Genomic DNA, 25,307 nt, shown 5'->3' with positions numbered 1-25,307 from the left:
GTTGCCCAGACTGGTCTTGAACTCCTGGGCTCAAGCAATCCGCCTACCTCTGCCTCCCAAAGTGCTGGGACTTTAGGCATGCTGGGACTACAGGCGTGAGCCACCATGCCCAGCTGATTACACACTTTTCAAAGTGGTTTTACTTAACTTCAGTCATGGATTTAAATAAGATAGAGGATTTAAACCAAGGTTATTTGCCTTTTCAAGGTATGCATGTGTGAATGTGTGTACATATATATACATGCACACATATATATACATATATACCTACATAAGATTTACCTAAAATAAATAAATTTCTATGAATACGAAAGTTCCAAAAAAGTGATGGAAATATGCCTCTTTGCAATTCTCACCAGCACCAACAGAGGAATCATAAGCCCTATAATGCTTCTTTTGAAAGATACAGTAGTAGACAAACATTAATGTCTAAAAATACCTTTTAAGCTCTATTATTTTCATTAAATAAGCAGGTTGTATGTTATACACAGCCCAGTGATAAAGCTTACCAAATAAGGCTTGCACACAAATCAAAGATGGAATAAAATAAATTTAAATCGGATTCGTTCAAATATTTTTTATAAGGAATCAAAGATAGTTTTCATTTAAGATAGCTTAAACTTCGACTTGCCATAGAATACAGGTAACTTCTGCTTTACTCACAAATGAACATTGAAAATATTCGGGTTAAGTATTATGGGGCTCATAAAAGCTCATCTGTTTCAATAATTTAAAGAAAACCATTATACCCAGTGAAAGATGATGTTCCCAAAAGTCCACCAAGCAAAAATATTTAGTTCTAGTTCTCATTTTAGTTCTATTTTCCCCGCTATCAGGGTCATTAACAGCAGTATACAGAAATAACCCACAACTTATCAACCTTAGTGTCTCCACGAGTTTTCACACAAAGTAAACTATTAATCTTTTCTACAAGTGCCAAGTTTTAAGAAAGTGACTAAACAAAGCATTGTAGGGAATAGAGTTGAGAACTAAAAGTTTACACATAAACCTAAGAGAGAAGCAAGAAGAGTTTTCAAGCTGTGTGTTCCACAAGGGACTACCACCTTAAACTGTGTGCCAAAGAAGGCAAGGTCTAAGTGCTGCTCCCTAAAATGTTTAGAAAATGTTGTTCATAATACATGGAATATTTTTTGAAAAAACTGAGGCATTCTATAATTGCCCCCCTCCAAATATACCTGTAACTTTCAAAAAAAATTGTTTAACCCAATATTTTCAAAATACTTGACTTCAAATCTTTCTTACCCATTAAGAGTTCTGCAAAGTTAGTGTTTCTCGTAGCATATTTTGAGAAACAATGTAAATACTAGGTAATGTGCCATTGATTTAGGATCTATTAAGAAATCATATAATTAAGAGAAATCCAGCAAGGCAACAGGCAGAAAACTGCTTAGGAATGTTTAAAATATTTAAGATAACACACAAAAGATAATATAACAAGAATAGAATACATGGGTTGTTATTATTGGTATGGTAAGCATCATCTGCATATACAGTCTATCAAATTGTTTCAGATTATTTTTTCATCCTTATTGCCAACATTTCACCCATGCCCTTTCCACTGTAGAATAATGGTAAGCTTAAATATCTTCCGAAGTTATTTTCCTCGTTATAATCTATTTTTCTAATCTAGTGCTTCCCAAACTTAATTTATTGCTTATGAGTAAGAAGAGATCTTGTTAAAAATGCTTAACTAATCTAATCTAGTGCTTCCAGCTTAATTTATTGCTTATGAATAAGCAGGCATCTTGTTAAAAGATTTTGGGAGTGGGGTCTGAAATTTCCCATTTCTAAGAAGCTCCCAGGTAGTACTGATGCAACCACACTTGAGTAACAAAGATCTAATTCATTCTAAAAGCCACGCCTTACTACTCTTAACTCAGTGAATTCTGTGTAAACATCTATATTCAATTACTGGTCAAAAACTTCATTCTAGACCAATCTGGTTTTTCTCCTAACTATTATACTCATTTCAACCCAACCCTGGTTTTTTTTGTTTTTTTTTTTAAGATAAAATGTATGTAAAGTACAGATTTTAAATGTACAATTCAGAGTTATGATAAATGCATATTCCAAGTAACCAACTACTACCTCCCCCTACTTTAGGTAAAATGCATATACAGTGAAGTACAGATTTTTAATGTACAAGTCAATGAGTTTTTATAAATGTATATACCCGAGTAATGGCTATTCCTTTCCCAAAAAGATATACACACTGTCATCACAGCAACTCTGTGTTTTGGCCCAACTCTATAAACGCCCTTTCACTTTTCTACTGCCTTTCCACCTCTCCTTAAAGACTCAACTGAAGCCCTTCTTTCTTCAAAGCACAACCAAAATTCACTCATGTACCACCATCTAAATTTATTTATTATTTTTGAAACAGGGTCTCCCTCCATCACCCAGTCTAGAGTGCAGTGATACAATCATGGCTCACTGCAGCCTCAAACTCCTGGGCTCAAGCAATCCTTCCCGCCTCAGCCTCCTGAGTAGCTAGGACTACAGGCATATGCCACCATGTCCGACTAACTTTTTTTTTTTTTTTTTTTGGTAGAGATGGGGTCTCGCTTTGTTACCCAGGTTGGTCTCAAATTCCTGGCTGCATGCCTCAACATGTTGGGATTACAGGCGTGAGACACTGCACCTGGCCTCTATCTAATCTACCATTTTTAAGGCCCAGCCATCATCATCCCACTGAACAACTACAGTGGGCACCTCACAGGTTTTTCTACCTCTATTCTTGCTCCCTTCCTCAATATATTATCCATAGAGTTGTCAGAGTGACCTTTTAAAATTATAAATCAAAGCAAGTTCCTGTCCTGCTTAAAATTCTCCAATGGCTTACCATCACATTTGCAATGAATCCAAATGCCTTTTCCTGTATCAAAAAGCCCCTACTTTTCTGACCTCATCTCTTGCTACTTTCCCTATTACTTTCTATGCTCTGGCCACTTGAACCTCCTTCCTGATCCTACAATATAGCAAGATATTCCTACTTTAGGGACTTCACATTAATTACTTCTGCTCTTCCTCACCACCTTTATGACAGGCTACTTTTAGTCATTCAGATCTGATCTTTAAAGTCACCTCCTCACAGAAGCCTCCCTGACAACAAAATCTAAAGTAGCTGCTCGGTCACTCCCTAACACAAATCCTATTTTAATTTTCCACACAGCATCTGTCGTTGGTATTTATCTTGATGTGTTTGTTATTTATCTCTTGTACAATAACATAAGCTCCATGACTATTACATTTTTCAACAGCTTTCAATGCTTTAACTTCTGAACCCAGAATGGCATCCATCTCGTTACAAGTAGATGCTTCACAAATGTTTTCTAAATAAACATGTTAACATAGATAATATATATTCATGTTATGCAGATGAAAATTATGCCTAGTATCCCAATACAAAATTTCCTGTAAAATCTAAAAAGAATAAGAAAGCTATTGCTAGTTTTCAAACAAGATAAATCCTTCACAAGAAAAAGAGGAGGAAAGCATTGCACCTTTAACCTGGAGCAAAAATAACATAAAACACAGGTTAAGGCAAAGTTTAACTCACATAAAGTTTAATCATCAAGTTAATGAAAATATCAAAATTTTTGAGTTAGTGTATGGCAGAGAAAATTTAGTTGCAAATAATACAGTTTTTGGTGTTTCCATTATTGACAAGCTATGCTGCAGAAAGAGCAATCGCATTAAATCTTAGTTCATCAGGGTCACGCTCCATAAACTTCTTGCAAACTTCTATGGCATCCTATGGAGGAAAAAAAAAGTATGATTTTTCAGTGTATAAGTGTTTTACTTACAAATGATAAACATTTCATATTTTTCTAATTCATACTAATTTTACACTGCAAACTTCCTTTTCCAAATGAGAAATAAAGAACACCAGAAAAGTAAACAGCTGGGTGCCCTAATTTGCTTTGTACAAAAGTATAAGATACAGTAAGTTTTTTGTTTGTTTGTTTCTTTGTTTTGAGACAGAGTCTTGCTCTGTCACCCAGGCTGGACTGCAGTGGTACAATCTCGGCTTACTGCAACTTCTGCCTTCCAGGTTCAAGCAATTCTCCTGTCTCAGCCTCCCTAGTAGCTGGGACTACAGTCACATATCACCACGCCCAGCTAATTTCTATGTTTTTAGTAGAGACGCGGTTTCATCATACTGGTCAGGCTGGTCTCGAACTCCTGACCTCAGGTGATCCACCCGCCTCGGCCTCCCAAAGTGCTGGGATTACAGCCATGAGCCACTACGCCTGGCCATAAGTGTTCTTAAAATGCTATTAAGAAACTTTTCACCTAAAAATCACGTTTCATTGATTCTAAGCCACATAATTTATTCATGTTTTAAAATCTCTAAAATCAGGATCAAGATACAATTAATGGTATCCTGGATTTGATGAAATCTGGGATATAATGAGCAAGTCTTTCAATACTATTCTTGCCTTTTCAAATTTTACGTTTGTTCATAGAGCTGTGAAAACCTCTTTATTTGTTGTAGATTTTTAACACTAATATAAATTTTCTTTTTGGATTTTCTAGAGAGAACAAGGATAAAGAAGTATCCAAATACAAAGAAAATGTTATGCAAGTGACCTTTAGAGATGTTTTAAAGATGACAAAATATTGATAGCACTTAAGATGGGCCAACAAGTGTTACTGTTACCTCTAATAAAGTTTCATCACTAGTTTCACCATGGTTAATTGGAAATGGTTTCCGCCCATCTGTGGAAAACAGACAAACAATTGAATGCTTAGCTGTTTTTACAGGATAATGTACTTTCAACTTCCATTTTCCTCTTCCCCCAGTGAGGCAAGAAAAGTTAAAAGCCATTTTAAATAATATATCCTAAAACAAATGTTTTAATGTGCTACCATGAATATTTTTTATTAAAGGTTATTAGTTAGAATTTTGCTTCCATATTTGAAAGCCTAAATTATCTTCATGAACAGAATTTATTACAATGCTGGCTTTCGTTTCCTGAAAATGATACGCAAAATTAAGTCAGTTTTTTAAAAATTATCACCCCAGCTTTTATCCTTAGAAATTAAAAAAATTTCTTTTTTCACTTTAAGTAGGAAGATCTCAAGTAAGACAGACATGTTTAAAACAATGAAAGGGAGCCACACTGTCATGGCTTATACAATACTACTACTAATTGTGTACCACCAATGCAGTAATATAGAGGAATAATCCAAATAACCCAGGGTTATTTTACTGACCACCAAAATAACCAAATTCACAATCAACTTAAACAAACTAGTACTTTTTCAATACTATTTTTTTAAAAGTCCAGAATTATTTAAACTCATGCTAACCCAAAGTCAACTGACAATTATATATCCAAATCCATAATCTCAGATGTCTTGTAAGTGGCTCTTCATTAAGTTCAATCCATAAAACACAGCCCCTTCTACGATTCCATGGTTTTTAACCATAATAAAAATTTCTGAATATGCATCTAGTAATAGACTTGGTTGTCAGATTTTTTTAAAAAATGAATGAAAATCAACACATAAATTCATCTCCATAAAAAGTAATATTAATTTCTATAAATTATATCATCAGAATTTGTGATTCCTATTTTTGGACTAACATTGAGATAAATATTCAAAATCCAAAAGAAACTTATCCCTTAACTACAATGCCTGGGATGTAATTCCTAAAGTTTCTAAGAAACCTTTAGGAAACATTTTCCTGTAACTATATTACACATGAACACTTAATTATCCATATTTCTATGAACTTATACTATCTTCCTAAATTGTAATGTATATTTCTCAATAATATATCATAAAATGTCTTCTTAAAATATCCTTTTGTGGCAAATGCTTATTCTTCAATAGACTATTCTATGTTTATATGACTATCACATTCATTATGTGCCACGCCATTTTGTATTATTTTTTAATGTCTACATAAAGGCAAAAGTATAAGTAAACAATGTAGACTGTTCCCTCCCTAACCAAATTATAAATTAATATATATTTTTTCCTTTTGTATTTTTCTTTCTTCTATTTAATTTAGAGACAGGGCCTCACTTATATTCCCCAGGCTGAACCTGACCTCCTGCGTTCAAGCAGTCCTCCTGCCTCAGCTTCCCAAGTAGCTGGGACTGCAGGCACATGCAACAGCACCTGGCTTAATATATGTATTTTCCTGGTTTCCATCATTTTTGTGTGTGTGTCATTCATGAGACTAAAGAGCTAATAAACTCAGTTATGGCTGGGTGTGGTGGCTCACGCCTGTAATTCAAGAAGATTGCTTGAGGCCAGGAGTTCAACACCAGCCTGGGCAATACAGTGAGACCCCACCTTTACAAAGAATTAATAAATTAGCCAAGTATAGTGGCACAAGTCTGTAGTCCCAGCTATTTGGGAGGCTGAGGCAGGAGGATCACTTGAGCCCAAGAGTTCAAGGATGTGGCAAGCTATGATCGTGCCACTGCACTCCAGCCTGGGTGACAAAGTGAGATTCTGTCTCTAAAAAGTAAAATAATAACATAATAAAATAAAAACAAAAAATGGCAGTGAGCAATTTTCCTTCGAATGCAGCTGTTTAAAGTAACATATAATTAATTTCAATTATTATAGACTAAGATTGTTAAACAACTGATCCTGAAATGTCAAAACTGTACAGTCTATTTTTATAATAGCAGTATAGAACAAAGATTAATTATGATTTTTACTGTTATTCTAATCCATGGGCCAAATCCAGCCCTCAGTGTATTTTTAATGCCTCCTTTAAGCTAAGACTGGTTTTTATGTTTTTAAAAGACAGTATGTAGCCCACAAAACCTAAAATATTTACTACTTGGTCCTTTACAGAAAAATTTTGCCAAAACAATAAAATGTAAAATTTGCTGTTGTTCCAAACACCACTACCACAAAACTGTCACTTGCCAACAACTTTGGGTGTAATTTCAGTAAATGCATACACTGCAGAAGAATCCATGAGGCTCAGAGACTGTCACACTAACAGGCCCCTTCTAAAAGAGGCAGGAAAAAGCTGCACCTTGTACATGGGTCATGTAACCTAAAAACCCCAGTCCAAATGGGCTGTGCCACTTCCAGGCTGGACAGGGAAGACAATAGTGGCCTGACTTTTTGGTAGTAACTAACCAATTCATTCAGAACTTGTTTTTTGCATAGTGTGATCACAAGCCCTCAGAGAAAGGTGACAACAGAGTTGTACAAGAGACAAGCGACATGACAAACATCACGAGATGCTTTTTGGTGCAGATAACTGAGTATCAGCTACTGTCAAATACCCAAGAACGGCCAACGACATGAATGATGGAGCTTAAAAAACAGAGACTATACAGAAATAAAAACTGTTTTACTGGTTTTTGTTTTTGTTTTGTTTTTGCTTTTGTTTTTTTTCGAGATGGAGTCTCGCTCTGTCGCCCAGGCTGGAGTACAGTGGCGCGATCTCAGTTCACTGCAAACTCTGCCTCCCAGGTTCATGCCATTCTTCTGCCTCAGCCTCCCGAGTAGCTGGGACTACAGGCATCCACCACCACACCCAGCTAATTTTTTGTATTTTTAGTAGATACGGGGTTTCACCATGTTAGCCAGGATGGTCTCGATCTCCTGACCTTGTGATCCACCCACCTCAGCCTCCCAAAGTGCTGGGATTACAGGCGTGAGCCACCACACCCAACCACAGAAATAAAAACTTTTTAAAAATGTACAGGCTTAAAAAACAGAGACTATACAGAAATTAAAACTTTTAAAAAATGTACAGGCATGCCTGAGAGATATTGTGGGTTAGCTTCCAGAATACCACAATGAAGCAAGTATCACAATAAAATGAGTCACAAACTTTTTTGTTTCCTAGTGCATATAAAAGTTGTGTTTATATTACTCTGTAGTCTATTAGGTGTACATTAGCATTATGTCTAAGAAAACAATGTACATACCTTAATTAAAAAAACGCTTTATTCCTAAAAATGCTAATGATCATCTCAGCCTTCAGCAAGTTGCCATCTTTTTTGCTGATGGAGGGGCTTGCTTTGATGTTGCTATCTCCTGACTGATCAGGATGGCAGTTGCTGAAGGTTGGGGTGGCTGTGGAAATTTCCTAAAATAAGACAATAATGAAGTTTGCCATATTTGACTCTTTCTTTTATGAAAGATTTCTCTGTAGCATGTGATGCTGTTTGACAGCATTTTACCCACAGGAGAACTTCTTCTAAAAATGTTGTCAATCCTCTCAAATTCTGTTGCTGCTTTATCAACTACATTTATGTAATCTTCTAAATCCTTTATGGTTTGTGGTCATTTTAACACTGTTCATGACTTCTTTATTAGGAGTAGATTCCATCTCAAGGAATCAGTTTATTTGCTCATCTTTAAGAAGCAACTCCTTACTTGTTCAAGTTTTATCATGAGATTGCAGCAGTTCAGTCACATCTTCAGGCTCCCCTTGTAATTCTAGTTTTCTTGCTATTTTCACGATATCTGCAGTTACTTCCTCCAATGAAGTCTTAAACCCCTCAAAGTCATCCATGAGGATTGGAACCAACTTATTCCAAACTCCTGTTAATGTTGATATTTTGAGCTCTTCCCATAAATCATGAATGTTCTTAATGGCATCTAGAATGGTGAATCCTTTCCAGGAAGTTTTCAATTTACTATTCTCAGATCCATCAAAGGAATCACTGTGGCAGCTATAGTCTCACAAACTGTATTTCTTAAATAACAAGAAATGAAAGTCTAAATGATTCCTTGATCCATGGGCTGCAGAATGGATGCTGTGTTAGCAGAAATGAAAATATTAATCTCTTTGTAAATATATCTATATCAGACTTCTTGGATTACCAGGTGCATTGTCAATTAGCAGTAATATTTTCAAAGGAAATCTTTTTCTGAGCAGTACGTCTCAACAGAGGGCTTAAGATATTCAGTAATCCAGGCTATAAATAGATATACTATCATCCCGGCTCTGTTGTTCCATTTATAGAGCATAGGCAGAGAAGATTTAGCATCATTCTTAAGGACCCTAAAATTTTCTGAATATCAAATAAGCATTGGCTTCAACTGAAAGTCACCATCTGCATTAACAAGACAATCAGCCTGTCCTTTGAAGCTTTGAAGGCAGGCATTGACATCTCCTCTCTAGCTACAGAATTCCTAGATGGCATCTTCTTCCCAAGAGAAGGCTAGTCATCTACATGGAAAATCTGTTGTTTACGTAGCCACCTTCACGGAAGATCTGAGCTTGATCTTCTGGATAACTTGCAGCTTCTCCATCAGCACATGCTGCTTCACCATGCACTTTTATGTTATGGAGATGACTTCTTTCCTTAAACCTCATGAACCAACTGCTAGCTTCAGACTTTTCTTCTGTAGCTTCCTCACCTCTCTCAGCCTTAACAGAACTGAAAAGAGGTAGGGCCTTGCTCCGGATTAGGCTTAAGAAAATGTTGTAGCTAGTTTGATCTTCTATCCAGACCACTCAAACTTTCTCCATATCAGCAATAATGCTGTTTTGCTTTCTCGTCATTCATGTGTTCACTGGAGCAGCACTTTTAATTTCCTTCAAGAACTTTTCCTCTGCATTCACAACTTGGCTTATTGTTTTGCACAAGAGGCCTAGCTATCAGACTATCCTGGCTTTCAATATGCCTTCCTCACTAAGCTTAATCATTTCTAGTTTTTGACTTAAAGTCAGAGACGTGTGACTTGAATGCTTAGAGGCCTTTGTAGGGTTATTATCTGTCCTCATTTCAATATTATTGTATCCCAGGGAATAGAGAGGTTCAAAGAGAGGAAAAGAGATGGGGAAATGGCTGGTTAATGGAGCAGTCAGAACACATACATGAAATCAATTAAGTTTGCCAGCGTATATGGGTATAGTTTGTGGCATCCCAAAACAATTACGGTAGTAATATCAAAGATCACTGATCACAGATACCATAACAGATATAATAATAAAACGTTTGAAATGTTGGGAGAATTACCAAAGCGTGACACAGAAACACAAAGTGAGCACATGCTGTTTGAAAAAATGGTGCCAATAAGCTTGCTCAAAGCAAGACTGCCATAAACCTTCAATTTGTAACAAATGAAATATATGTAAAGTACTGTCAAATGAGGTATTCCTGTATTATTACTATGCTTAAAATGAGGAAATTCTACATACATAAAAGAACAGAATGCCATATTTTCAAATGCCATGCAAACTTAGAGAACAGAAGAACTCTTAAAAATTAAAACTATGGCCCGTGTGCAGTGCCTCATGCCTGTAATCCCAGCACTTTGGAAGGCTAAAGCAGGAGGATCACTTGAGCCCAGGAGTTCAAGACCAGCCTGGGCAACATAGCAAGACCACAATTTACAAAAAAAAAAAAAAAAAAAAAGCCAGGCATGGTGGCACAGGCCTATAGTCCCAGCTACTCAGGAGGCTGTGGCAAGAGGATTGCTTGAGCCCAGGACGTCAAGGCTGCAGTTTGAAGGGGTTCCTTTCAAAGGCCAAGTCTGCAGTAATTTGAGCATAAAAATACATGATATCATGGATTATAATCATTTAAGTAAAGTAGGAATCCATGAGTCCATTCTGATTATAAATGGATAAATGAGAGGAAAAGGAAAGCTTCTAATGTTGGGGGAATTTTTTTTTAATTGCGATTTGGCAATAGTCATAATGATAATCCAGTCAAGAATAATCAATGGATGCAAAATCTGGAGGATAAAAGCCTGATGAGCAACTGCATGACATACTTCTTAACTTTATTGTGAAGAAACTACCTAAAAGTGACTAAACATCACCAGTAATGGGGCAAATTGACATCATGTGCCTCTCGATATGATGCGCTGAGAAGAACGCAGCATTATTTCTATAGTATTCCTGCCAAAAATGCATAAATCATGAGGATAAATCAGACGGCCTAAATTGGAGGATAATCTCAAAGTAACGGCCTATACTCTTAAAATAAATGTTACAGTCATGAAAGACAAGAAAGCATTCTGAGGTACTGTTCCAGATGAAAGAAACAGTACAAAGAAACATGATGAATTCAACACATAATCCTGGATTGGCTCCTGAATAGAGGATATTATTGTGATAATCAGGAAAACTGTAATGGGGTCTGTGGATCAGATAATATTTGATCAATGTTATAATAATTTCCTGATTTTGATATTCATACTATAGTTATGTAGGAGAGTATCCACTTGTTTTGAGAAAATACACACAGAACTTTTAAAGATAATGGGGCATCATGTCTTCAACTTATTTTCAAATGGTTCAGAAATATGAATTGAATCTGGGTAATCTGCAGGAGGATGTATGGGAGCTCTGTATACTATTTCTGTAACTTCTATGAACATCTTAAGTTATTTCAAAATAAAATTTCTAAAACTGCTTCAAAGTATTCCTGTTACTTCAGGTAGACAATAATTTATTAGTTAATGGTTTTTTAATCTGATTGTTCAATCAGTTCCAAATCCACCTCTAAATCCCAATGCTCTACTCTATATCCACAAGGAGTCATTTTATCTATTTTAAAATATGTACTTCTTCCCCTTTACATATGCCAGAAACTATATGAGGCCCCAAGGAAAAGGGAGGGGTGATAACAAAAGAGAAATAACTCAGTCCTTTTCATTGGTTAACCTTACAATTTATTAGAGTAGGGAATTAATACATTAAAGACTACCACCATTCTCTGTTAAATATAGATATCCTATAGAAATTAACTTGCACAATGTCTACAATCATACAGCCTTATTTTTAAAAATAAAGTTACAGTCATCTCTCCATATCTGTGGGGGACTGGTTCCAGGACCCTGGCCCCATCTCATACCAAAATTTTGAGATGTTCAAGCCCCTTGACATACTCTACCTAAATGGTATAGTATTTGCATATAACCTACACAATTCCAAATACTTTAAATCATCTCTAGATTACTTATCATACGTAATACAATATAAATGCTATGTAAATAGTTGTTACGTTGTTTTCAAAATTTGTTTTTTATTGTTGTATTGGCATTTATTTTCTAATACTTTCAATCCACAGTTGGTTGAATCTACCAATGCGAGAACCCACAGAGAGCCAATTGTACTTTGAAATGACTTCTTTCTTAAAAGTTATATAGTGTCTTTTCTTTTTTTTTTTTAAGAGATGATGTCTTGCCATGTCACCCAGGCAGAAGTGTAGTGGCTGTTCACAGGTGCAATCATAGCACACTATAGCCTCAAACTCCTGGGCTCAAGCAATCCTGCTTCAGCTTCCCACTACAGAAAGTGGGACTACAGGAACACGCCACTGTGCCCAGTGCTAATCTCTTAATCACTGTTTTCTACTCACTAACTCAATACTCTTCTTGCTCAATATTCCTTTTGAATTTATTAGATCTGCATCAGAGTTACTGCCAATTTCCTTTGCAATGAATCAGCAACTGCCCATCTTTGTACTGTACCTATTATTGCTCTGACATCTCAAAGATTATGGCTATTCTTTACCACTCTGAAATTATTTAAACTCATTTAAAAAATCTAATTTCCAATAGGCTTCTAATTTTCCCTCAGATCATTCTTCTTGATAAAGAATATCTAAACCAAACAAGACCTCAGTAGTTCTGACTTTGTTTTATGAGGTTCTTACTTCAAACCAATTTTAAAATCCTTTTGTGTTGATCTTGGCATGCTCCAAAAGAGCATCACTCTTCATATGTAGCTTACCCTTGATATATGTCCTTCCTTCTAACTGCCCTTTTAGCCTCTGAGCCAAGACAGCTATCTAACCAGTAAAACCGAGGTTTTTTTAAGACAACTCTTTCCTTCCCATTGAGATCATTAGAGAGGTTTTCTTTTGGTTTAAATATATTTTAGATGTCATTGTTTGCTCTATAAGTCTCTCATTCTGAAAGTCACAATCACATTTATAGTCTCTGGTTATATGTTTGCTCTGGCCAAATCTACTTTCTTGAAGTCAACAGAATGTGTCTGTTAAGTCCCAGAACTCTTTATTTCCTCTTCCACTAGTTATTAATTACTATTCACAATTCAGAGTAGAAAATCTGCTTCCAGCAACCACCCAGACATCTGAAGTCCCCAATCACTGTTATACTTTATCTCTGCAGATTTTATAGACTGAATTAGCAAGGCACATCTTCCAAACTGTCCTGGAGGTCCATTATATACTACCAAAATAATGACTTCTTTTCATTTAAGTTTTATTACTCCTCAAATCACTCTAGTATTGCAGACAACCCTCAGGGTTGCACATTTTTATAAATACTATGTTCTTTCTTTTCCTTGTCCCCTTTGATAGGGCCATTTCTTTTTAATAAAGTATGCGATCTGTTGCTAATATTCCAAACACAAAATCTATCTAAATTTTATGGATCACATTTACAGTCACAATCTGTGTTCTTTCAAAAGTCTTCTACCTTTATACAACTTAAAATTAATGTGACAAGGTAATATATAGACAGCAAATGAGAGGTAATAGAACCAAAACTCATGGTATCTAGAATTACTGAAAAGAACTTCTCTTTTTTGTTGTTTATTTGGCTTGTTTAAAACTCGAGAAGGTCTTATGGAAAAGAATAAGAAGTCATAATAAGTATTGTACACCAATTATGAAAAAATTACAAGAAGTTTATTCTGGCTGAGTAAATTATCTAAAATTATGTGATCTCCTCCAACATGTCATGAAATAGTCCACTGAAAGGTAAACTTAAAAAAAAAAAAGTACAGGTATAAGCCAAAATACCAAGTAACTAATCATGGGTACTCTGACACATGCCTGAAGGAAACAAAGCCTCCTGTAAAGTCTTTAAAAAAATCACAGGAACACTACAAAACCTTGAAAACTAGTGACACTCAGCCCAATCATTACGACTACTATGCTATGTTTTTTTGTTTTTTTTTTTTGAGATGGAGTTTCACTCTTGTTGCTCAGGCTGGAGTACAATGGCGCAATCTCGACTCACTGAAACCTCCGCCTCCTGTGTTCAAGTGATTCTCCTGCCTCAGCCTTCCAGGTAGCTGGGATTACAGGCATGTGCCACCACGCCTGGCTATTTTGCATTTTTAGTAGCGATGGGGTTTCTCCATGTTGGTCAGGCTGGTCTCGGACTCCTGACCTCAGGTGATCCGCCTGCCTCAGCCTCCCAAATACTACACTATCTTTTAAAACTAAAGGTTGTTCAGCCAGGTATTGATGATAACCCACTCAATAATTTTGTAATGATTGCCAGAGGGATTTGCAGCAGTTCCCTGTAATGGTTTTTACTTTCTTGCTTTGCTAAAATGCGAAGATGGTATGCAAACATTTTTGAATTATAAGTTGCTTAAACATAAAATAACATTTTTCTAGTAAACTGTCTTAAAAGGAAAACTGTCACTATGTCAAATCAATTTTGTAGGCAATCAGTTAATTTAAGTAAACACAATAAATATCAATAGTCCTGTTTATCATAAGTAAAGAGTTTCTCATTTACCATTTCTCTCCCCAGGACAAATTAAAATAGTTCTTACCTAATTCATAGAGATGCCCATCTACATGAACTAATGCAATAAAATGAAGATCTACTTTTTCATCTATACTTGGCGCCTGGAATAGGAGGGAAAAATAGGTATTATATACATTAGTAGTCAAACAAATCAGTCATATATACATATAAACACATACAAATAACATCAAATTATATGAGAACATTTATCCAATATAATTCAAGGCTTAACGTTTGGTATAATGGACAAAGAGTGACCATGCCTGTGTTTGTGACAATGTGCTCATTTATCAGCAAAGAAAACAGTGACTAAAAGCACAACTTTCTTAATCTCAACTATCTAAAGACCAAAAATTGTGTTCACCTTAGAAGCCTCAGCACTTAGCACAATGCCTGGTATACAGTATACGCACAATGCATACTTACTGAATGAAATGAATACATGAACTGATACATATGAGTTTTTAAAATTTGAAATAAGAAAGTTAAAATACTTTTACACCTAACAGCTTAAAGAAACTCTTTTCGAGTTAAATTTTAAGATGTCAAAAGAGATGTTCCCTTAAAGACTTGAACTTGATAATCTGATGTTTTAACATTGCAGTGTAAACAGTCTTTGAGTAAAATAAGTATTTTAACTCACTCTGGATTTTAAAAGTTTAAAAATGAATACATGCAGGAAAATAGCCCAGGCGATTAAAAGGAAGGGAAAAAAGATAAGAACAAATTAAAGTACAATTCACAGTAGCCTACGATTTTTCTCTTGCTTTGATGCTTAATAAACAATTTGAAATTAAGACTAGATCTACGTTTCTTTAGCTTACCAATCAATTTGCATGAGCAATATCTACATTTCTAAGGCATTCAAATAACATATGCAAAGTCGATACATTGATTAACTGGCACTTTCTATGATATGTAGTAACTATACAGCTAATATTAATATGAGTTAGCTATACATCAAATCTAAATGGTTTGAAATGAAATACAATCACTGTTAAAAATGCAAATAGAGCACAAATTTTCAAGGAAAAGTTTTCAAATGGCATAAATCAAATTATATCTCAGATTACTTAATATCCTTTCAGTAACAGATAGTATCTTAAATAAAAAATTATATTCTTTTCATCCTCAAGTAACTATATATTTTCAAGTAGTTGTAATATGAAGTTTTCTGACACAGATATTGAAAGGTACAGAATAAACATTACTATCTTGGATTTACAGAATGTTTCTAAAACATTTATACATAGTGTCTCACCTAATCTCACATTATTCTTCAGAGGTTATTTCCCTCAAATTATGAATGGAAGAAATTCAGCATAAACTGATGTGGCAAGCCAGCTCTTCTAGCTTCACTCTAGAACTACAGAATTCCACAGGTGTTAGCAATCAGGGTTATCTAGTTTTATTGTTGCTCCAGTACTGCACTTCTCCATCTTGTGGTAGCCCCTCTAATTGTTGCTCCAATACTGCACAGCCCCATCTTGTGGTAGCCCCTCTAATGCCAGAGGCTCCTCCACTAGGTTTTCAGGCAGTCCCTTACATTGTTAGACAGTTTTGTTAGAATTTTCCCTCATACTGAGGCTAAATATGTCTCCTTGTATTTTCCATCATATTAGAAAAAAGTCTAATCCCTCCTGAACATATTTCTTCAAATATGTCAAGACAGTGATAATGAGTTCCCTTACTTTCCTGGTCAGAGAATCAAAAAATATTAGTGGCCAGTCTAATATCTCCATTTATCAATAATCAGAAGAGAATCCAATTTTTTAAGGCTAAACCTAGGCAATTATATAAACTGTAACTTTAATTCTGTAATAAAAAGGCTATAATGAATTATTCATTCACCTAGGAAAGAGTCTTGTTTTTACTCATTTTAAGACAATTTTCCAACAGGATATGAAATACTCTAAATCTCTTAAACTTTATGCTTTCATAAATTATTAGTTACCTTAACACCATCTCTTCTTAAGAATTACACATCTTATAGCTTCTATTTTTCATATTGTGCCAGTAAATACAACCATGCTAGAGGTAAAAGTAGTACAACTGGAGTCAGAGAACTGAATATGGACCCAATCCCTGTAAGCCTCAGGTTTCTTATCCACCTCGAGGTTTAAATGAGCTGCATGAAAGTACTTTGTAAACTGTTAAGTGTTATATAAACCTTATGTATTACTCCAATAATAATACTACATTATTGCAAATGTAAGCAATTATCAAATGTAGTAACTCAAAATTGTGCATCATTGCACCTTTAATCTAAAAGTGCATACTAAAAATACAAAATTCTAAAAAGGGTATGAAAAGCCTTCAAACTATTATAAAAGATAAGCAAAGTTCAAAACTTCTAAGCCTTCCACAAAACCTCAAAACCTGTCATAAGCCTTTTCCTTCAGTGAGCTTCAATTAGTCTCAGAGTCTAAAAAATCTGTAATTACTTAATTGCTTAAAAATTATTCCACTAAAAACAAGAAAAACAAATAAAAAGGAAATTTCAGCATGTCGTATTTCAAAAAATGACCAAGAAATAACTACGCAAAGGGCAAAAAAAAAAAAAAAAAAAGCTATAGATTAGATCTTTTTTTCCTTCATACATATATATATGAAGGAAAAATTAAAATTCCACTTTACATCCAAACACCACTTTGGCTTTGAAGCTGCCACCTAATATTGACACTTCATAGATGTAGTATGACTATTCTTGTATGTCTCTATCTACTGATGAGGATCCTACTCTTTTAGTATAAATAGTACCATTGACTTCCAATCAATTAGTTTTGATATATATATCCCTAATTTAGAATGCAACACTTCTTAGTTAACTCAAAGAATTAAAAAGTGATAACAAATCAATTAGATATAAATTAAATACTAAATATAAATGTCACATTAAAATATATACTAAATTTAATGTGTAATTGTATAGCACTTAATATATACCACCAGGCACTGTTCTAAATGTTTTATATGTATCAAATAATTAATCATCATACTGGTTGAGCATCCCAAATCCAAAAATCTAAAATCTGAAATGCTCCAAAACCTCAAACTTTTTGAGCACCAACAGGATGTTCAAAGGAAATGCTAATTGCAGCATTGTGGATTTTAAATTTTCTGGCTTGAGATACTCAACCAGGTAAGTCTAATATAAATAATCCAACCAAAATCCAAAACACTTCTCATCCCAAGCATTTTGGATAAGAGATACTCAACCTGTATAAACCCAATAAGGTACGTAATATGATTATACCCATCTTACTCTTGAGAAAACTGAGGCACAGAGGCATTAAGTAACACGCTCTAGGTCATATAGCTAGTAAGTGGTAGAATCTGGATTCAAACCCAGGCAGTGTGTTTCTAGAATCCATGTTCTTTACTACTATGCTACAAAAATATTTAAAGCTATAAGGCAATGGAACTAATACGGAGCCAAGATCATATAAAAAGCATATAAAACAGGAAATGCCAAATTTTATATGTTCATTTATATTTGGAACATTTTTAAGTAGAAAAGAAATAATTCACATTAGAATTGGATCAATTGTGCTCATGTCAGAATTTACACCTTTAGGATTCTACCCTGGTCATTTAATTCACCTTGTATCTCTCACTGTGCCAAACGGCATATGGCACAGTAGAGAAGCAACAAATATCAAATGGACGAATGAATAAAAATGAAGAATGTCATGACCCAATGAGGACAATGAAATAGAAAGAGATGTGAGTTTGTTGATACTCAGCACAAATGGAAAAGTATTTGATGACCATACTGATATTTGGTGGAAGCAAATATTTAAGGAAAGATACCACTTCAGAGTTTGAGTATAACACTAGAAGGGTAAATAAGGGGAAGGAAAGAATGCTTGCCATTGACTTCTAATTGTTGTTAAGCATTAAATGTATGTGTAATCAGACTTCCTCCTCTGGCTTCAAAAGCCATCATGATTTATAGAAATGTCAAATTTCTTATAAATGTATGGCACACACCAAAGCTTTAAGATACTCCATTTCTAGGGAGGCTCTACCAAACCACAGTCATTGCCTTTAATAGTCCAAAACATCAGAAAGACAAGAGCTGTAGTTGCTTAATTCTGTAGTGTATCTCAATTATGATAATTACTAGAATTGCATCATCAGTCTCAACATTTAAGATAATTAGCAAGATTATAAGAAAAATGTATTTTTAATAGTTTGCAGATATCATTAGCCTATAAAAGAGAAATCATAAATTTGTGGGAAGCCTACATCAATACACAAGGAGAAAATCTTCATTTCGTACTTGGAAAGGATCTTTAGAAACTGAATAGGCAGGAAAGATCAGATCAAGATTAAACCAAGTACCTGAGCCACCTCAGGGAATAAAATAATAGCTTAGATGAAACACCCCACACCATGAAGGATTTAGATTGAGAATAGAGTAAGTAAAGTAACCCCAGAGCATGGCAAGAGACTAAAGTCATGCTCAGAAACATAAAAAATAATAATAATAATAAAGTAATAGATGGCAAAGAACTCAGAAGGTGAACAGCATTTGTTGACCTGAGTCAACTAAATGAATTCAGAAAGCTGAAGGGTAAGAGAACACATATTCACTTTAACAATTAACCAGACTTAAACATTATCACGAATGTGGATCAGTACTCATCAAAAGGCAGGTGCCATTATGTTGGCAGGATATGGAGTGGAAAGATGGATGTTCTGAGGCACTGGCAAAAGTCAAGCTAGAATGCAAAGCATAGAGATATGCTTGCAATCTTATTGGGGGAGAAAAAGCTAGTGGTTGAGTGAACCAAGAGAAAAGCACTCTGAAGACTGAAGTTGTTTAAGAAAAAAAAGGACAGCCCTTGTCACTGGAAGAAGAGATGGAAGATTGACTAAACTTACAACAGAATGGAGACCCAAAGATGGTAGGCGTAAGAAGGGTCGCCAGCGACGAAGACGGAGAGATGGACTGGTAGCCTTTGCAGGGCCTACATGGTTACGTTTGACCCAGGGCAGGGATGCATGGTGACACAATGATGAGGCCTTCGTTCTGCAGTGGCTAGAATGAGGCTGTGATGAGGATGGCGAGGAGGACTACATAATTAAAAAAGAGAATATTTTACTTAGACCACGTTACCAGGTGATCATTTATTCTTAAAAGCAACGTATGGTCATGCTTGTAATTCACATGGTCTACTATTTTTAATAACCATAATCTATCTAGCAAAGGATCACGTATGAATATTGGTTAAAAGCAGGTAAGGTGGAAATATATAACCAAGTATCAGGTTATATGCCATAGTTCTATATGTGTACATTGGAAATATTCATATATCCTCATTTGCATAGCACAGACTCATGGAAATTAATACGTAAAAGCCACTAAAATTATTACATCAAATTGTTTTTAAAAAGTAACACACACACAAAAACCATGTAACGCATATAAAATGCACAAAGAATAACGGGCAGAAGAAAACTGTATGGTGATAGGCATTGGTAAAAAAGAATTCCTTAAAAGGAATAAGCTCCAAGAAGAAAAAAAAAGCCAACTTTAAAATATAAACAAGAGTGAAATTAATCCCTCCAAAGCTGATGATCTGAATAAACTATCCTCCTACTTAGGCTGATACATTACATGGAAAATATCATGGCCTCTTAGCTATCTTTTAGGAAACAATATCATTAAATAAAATACACATCTTTTTTTAAGCCAGGTGCTTTTTAAGGACTTGACATATATAGTTCGTTTAACTTTCCAGTAACCCACAGGCACAACTATTCCTGTTATACAAATGAAGAATCAGAGCACAAATGGGTTAAGTAACATAACCAAGGTCACATTGCCAGCAGGTAACAGAACTGGGATTCAGACCCAGGAAATCAGGTTCTAGAGTCCAGTGGTCTTAATCACTGTGGTGTAAAGCCAAAGCGACCAAGAAAAATATGTTAATGCTAACATGGGACATATACTGTTAAGGAGAGAAATAATTCTGATAAGGTTAGGTATTTTGGGAACACCTTTTCAAACACTATTGTATCACAAAAGGCAAATCTAGCCAAGAGTTTTCTACAAAGTATACAAGGGTATGATAACATAATAGTAGTAATCCAAATGACTTCATAATTGTCACATTGGATTAATAACACCAGTATATAAAATAAAAAATTTGAGGGAGTATGACAAAATTACAATCACTACAATCATAGTTAGAAGAAATAAAAAGAATGGTAATATAAATCCTTGCTTGGTGATAATAGATTTTGCTAACCGTAACAACCATAATAGATTTCTCTTAAGGAAAATGAGTTTTACTTTCCGAATGATTTTTAAAACTCTTGTCAACTGTGAAAATTCTCTAATCCTACTTAGTACCTTCAATCTAAATAAACAATATACTAACCTTAAAAAAAAAGCTATCATTCTGATGCGGGGTTAAAAAATATGTTTGAATATTTTAGCTGCTCATAATAAGAATCAGTCAATCAAAAATACATAAATGAATCCTATACTTGATTCTATATGGGAACAAAAAGTGTATATGATAATGTCTTCTCTCATAGACATAGTTTAATAAGAAATTTGTCACATTCAATCTGATTATGTTCAAATAACAGGAAAGAGAGAAGGAAAGAATAGGGGAAGAAGAAAGAGGCAATGAATGAAAGGGGGAAATGATGTAAAGGAATAGATAGAAGGAGAGGTGACTAATAAATAGTGGAGAAAAAAATTTCTAAGAATCTAGAGAGGGAAATATTACTAAACCAGCATTGTATACTGAAAGAGTATATAAAGTTGGGATGGGTGAAATGGGAAAATATTCTTGGCAAAGAATTCAGTGTGAGAAAAGAACAGAAATAGAAATAAGGAAGACATGTTTAGAAGAGTAATCTGTCAGATCTGAAATTTGAGTTTATTCTTTCAATTTAATAAGTTAGCCTCTTACTTTTTCATGGGTATTGGCAAAAGGCATGAGATGCCTGGGTCAGAGAAAAAAAAATGTATTACTTATAGCACAGCAAGGAGCATGATCATCAATACGTTTGTGCCAATTCACATGAGAGCAACAGACAGAGCTAGGGTGGATGGTTGCAAAAGAATAGGCTGCGTTACAAGAGAGGAACACTGAGCTGGGGGAAACCACTGGTTTATAGCAAGCAGTAAGCAAACAGGCTCTTTGTTCCAGAGGCAAAGACATTACCTCATCCCTTAAGGTTGCTTACTCCAAACACACCTGTGAGAAATGTGATTTCCAACTTCAAGTATGATGGCCCTCTTCTTTTGTCATTTTTGAAGAACCTTTTTGAAAACTTTTTTTAAAAAAATAATTTCCAATTTACAAAGAGTTACAAAAACAAGCATAATACAGGAAACACCCGGATTTGACTATGACATTTTACCTCCATTTGCTTTATCATCTGCACTTATACTCTTTTCCTTTTTCTACATAACTTTTTTTCCTGAATCATTTGAAGATAAGTTACATACATCATGGCCCTTTAATCCTAAATTGTTCAGTATTTCCTAGGACTAAGGGAATTATCTTACATTAATATCAGTGCAGTTATCACCCTCAAAATTTTATATTGATATAATACTTTCTCCTAATCTCCCATATTTTAATTTTGCCAGTTGTCTAGTTGTGTAATTTATAGCATTTTCCCCCAGGATCTAATCTAAGCACAGATATTAAATTTATTCATCATGTCTCCTTAGTATCTTTTAACCTGGAACATTTCTAACAGTCTTTATCTTTTATACTTTAAACATCAAGCCTTTCTCCATTTTTTAATAAATCATTTTCTATTTAAAAAGTCATGCTCTCTGTGATTACAGACTGCTTTACTTCTTCCTTTTTAAACAATATTCCCTTTATTTCCTTTACTTGCCCTACTATATTGGCTAGGACCTCTACTACAGTAATGAATTTCATTGACTTCTGCTTTTACCTTTGTTATTTCTACCTTTTATGCACTTTGGATTTAATTTGCTTTTTTTTTTTTTTTTTTGCTACCTTAAGGTAAGAACTTAGATCTCTGACTTGAAGCCATTTCCCTTTTCTACTATAAGCATGTAATACTATAGTTTCCCTCTAACCCCTGTTTGTTTTTTTCTACTATAAACATTTAATGCTATAGATTTCTCTCCAACCCCTGCATTAGCTGTATCCTGTCAATTTTGGTATATTTCTTTTCAATCAATTCAAAATGTTTTCTAATTTCTCTTGTGAATTCCTCTTTGATCCATGAGTTATTTAGAAGTGTACTATTTAATATCTAAATATTTGGGGGATTTTCCAGATATTTTTCTGTTGTTGATTTGTAGTTTAACTCCACTATGAATAGAAAACATTCTTTGTATAATTTAAATTTTTTTTAAAAATTTAAGGTTGATTTTTTAATCCAGAATATGGTCTATCCTGGTAACTATCCCATGTGCACTTGAGAAGACTGTATATTCAACTGTTGTATTCCAAATTTCTGAAGTGTTCCACAAATATCAAAAGGGTCAAGTTGTTTGTCAATGTTGTTCAAATCTTCAATTTTTTAGTAATGTTCTGTGTCTATTTGTTTTATTGATTCTGAGTGTTGACATCTCCAACTATAATTGTGAATTTGTCTATTTCTCTTTTCAGTTCTAACAGTGTTTGCCTCATACATTTAGAGGCTCTATTTGTTAGCTGCATACACATACTTTCTGTTACGTGTATGCTATGTCTTCTTAGTGAGATAACCTCTTTATCCTTATGTAATGTCCTTCTTCATCACTGGGAATATTCCTTGTTCTGAAGTCTACTTAACTTCATGTCAATATAACTACTCCAGCTTTCTTTTCATTAGTGTTTGTATAGTTCATCTTTTCCCATCCTTTTGATTGTTATCTTCTTACGTTTCTTAAAATGACTTTCTTGTAAACAGCATATAATTGTGTCTTGCTTTTTTACCAAACTGATCTTTCTTTCAATTTGAGGGTTTATAGGCATTTGAGTCTTTATACTGACATTCCATTAACTTCATGTGATGTTTTATATGGCTGGACTTAAATCTACATTGTCAGTTCTTTATTTTTTCCATCTGCTCTGTTACTTTTCTGTTTTTTGCATTATTTTTATTATTCTATTTTATCTGTACTGCGGGCTTCTTGTTTATACTTTTTAAGCTTTTCAGTAATTGCCCTAGTATTTACAAGATATATCTTTAGTTATGTAGTACCTTCAAACAGTATTACACCACTACATATATAAGAACCTCACAACAGTATTAACCCAATTTCTCCCTCCCTTCCTTTGTGCTATTATTTTATTTTTATATGTGCTATAAATTTATAGTACATAGTTGCTATCTTTGATTTAGTAATCCTAATCATCTTTTAGAGAAATGTAAAACAAGAATAAAATTTATTTTATACTTACCTTCATTTGTTCCATTTTCAATGCTTCCTAAATCTTTGTATAGCTCCAAGTTTCTGTCTGGCATTGTACTGTTTCAGCATAATGAAATTCCTTTACATTTCTTGTAGTGTAAGTAAGCTGGTATGAGCTCTCTCAGTTTTTGTCTGTCTCAAAGTTTTTATTTTTAAAAGATATTTTTGTTCCACTGAACTCTTAGCTTTCCAAAAATATCATTCTATATGTTCTGGCTTGCATAACTTCTGGTAACGAGTGTGCTGTAATCCTTATGAATTCTTAGTATCTACTCTGTCTTTTTCATGTGGCTGCCTTGAACATTTTCCATTTATCTTTGTTCTTCAGCAACATTTTCCATTTATCTTTGAATTTTAATGTGTCTCAGTAGGTATATATGTGTGTTTGTTTTTTGGAGGATAAGGGTATTCATCCTACCTAGTGTCTCTGAGATTCCTGAAGCTGTGGTTTGATGTCTTTAATTATTTTTGGAAAATAGTTGGCCATTACCCTTCAAACACTTTTTGTCTCAAGGCCCCACCCCTCACCCACTCCCACCCCCATCATATCTTTCCATCTCTCTTCTCCTTCTGGGATTCCATTTTCACATATTACATCACTTGAAACTGTCCCACAGCTGTTGCATGTACTGTTTGTTTTGTGTGGTTTTTCCCCCTCTTTTCCACTATTTTTTTCCCCTTTGTGGGTAAGTTTGGGTAATTTCCAGTGATTTATCTTCACATTCACCGATTCTTTTCTCAACTTTGTTGAGTCTACTGGTGAATCTGTTAATGACATTCTTCATCTCTAGTACTGTATTTTTCATTACTGGCATTTCCATTTGATTCTTTCTTATGTTAATAGTTTCCAATTCTGCTGATATTACCTATGTGATGGAACATGTTTTCCATCTTTTCCACTTGAGCCTTTAATTATTTTAAATTCCCTGTCTGATAGTTTGACATCTAGATCATATCTGAGTCTAGCTCTGCTGAATGCTTTTTCTCATGACTTTTGGTTAAAAGCCAGACACCTTCTCTAGGAGTATAGAGACTGCAATAAATAATATGTATGCCTAAAAATGGGCGTGTCTCATCTTCTGCTATGACTTAGTGTATGGGGATAAGCCAACCTAGTCAAGAGTTTAACTGTTTGGATTTTATTGTTGCTATGATTACCTTGAGAATACCATTGGTTTAAAATTTATCTGGCATAACCTCGTGCTTAAAGTGGAAGTTGGGTTGTAGGATGTTTTCTTTTTCAATGCTCTTGTTCCACCCTCAGCTTTAGGCTTTTGCTCAGAGGCTATGCCTCAGAGAAGGTCTCTCTCCATATTATTGACCCATCCCCACACATTTGAGACCTGTTTCTTGGTGCTTGCTAGTCTAATGGTGGGCTTGTGGAGGCATTCTTTGTTGTCGTAGATCA

The 25,307-nt window shown here is 34.6% G+C and overlaps 1 protein-coding gene and 1 long non-coding RNA gene across 9 annotated transcripts in view; one reads left to right on the top strand and one right to left on the bottom strand.

Moving 5' to 3' along the window:
• Positions 1 to 7,485, top strand: part of LOC103892261 (uncharacterized) — a 34,641-nt gene extending 27,156 nt beyond the window's left edge. Inside the window, exon 4 of one of the 3 annotated variants that reach the window (XR_008512758.2) lies at positions 7,171 to 7,485. This is a non-coding gene — a long non-coding RNA (uncharacterized LOC103892261). Of the gene's footprint in view, positions 1 to 4,560; positions 5,832 to 7,170 lie in introns of those variants that run through there. The other 2 variants (XR_008512759.2, XR_010136803.1) reach the window with 2 other exon arrangements.
• The window catches only part of UCHL3 (ubiquitin C-terminal hydrolase L3), a 56,411-nt gene continuing 34,674 nt past the window's right edge, over positions 3,571 to 25,307 (bottom strand). For 3 of the 6 annotated variants that reach the window (XM_009248705.4, XM_054529131.2, XM_054529133.2), the window contains 3 exons: positions 14,513 to 14,588; positions 4,685 to 4,743; positions 3,571 to 3,775 (listed from right to left, as the gene is read on the bottom strand). In XM_009248705.4, the coding sequence (XP_009246980.2) occupies positions 3,692 to 3,775; positions 4,685 to 4,743; positions 14,513 to 14,588 (219 nt within the window). In that variant the 3' untranslated portion in view covers positions 3,571 to 3,691. Of the gene's footprint in view, positions 3,776 to 4,684; positions 4,744 to 14,512; positions 14,589 to 19,251; positions 19,570 to 25,307 lie in introns of those variants that run through there. The other 3 variants (XM_054529129.2, XM_054529130.2, XM_054529132.2) reach the window with 1 other exon arrangement.

The sequence above is a fragment of the Pongo abelii genome, chromosome 14, assembly GCF_028885655.2.
Source record: "Pongo abelii isolate AG06213 chromosome 14, NHGRI_mPonAbe1-v2.0_pri, whole genome shotgun sequence".
In the NCBI taxonomy this organism is placed as follows: Eukaryota; Metazoa; Chordata; class Mammalia; order Primates; family Hominidae; genus Pongo; species Pongo abelii.
The sequence above is the reverse complement of the archived record's forward strand: the minus strand, read 5'-3'. Positions and strand labels throughout refer to the sequence as shown.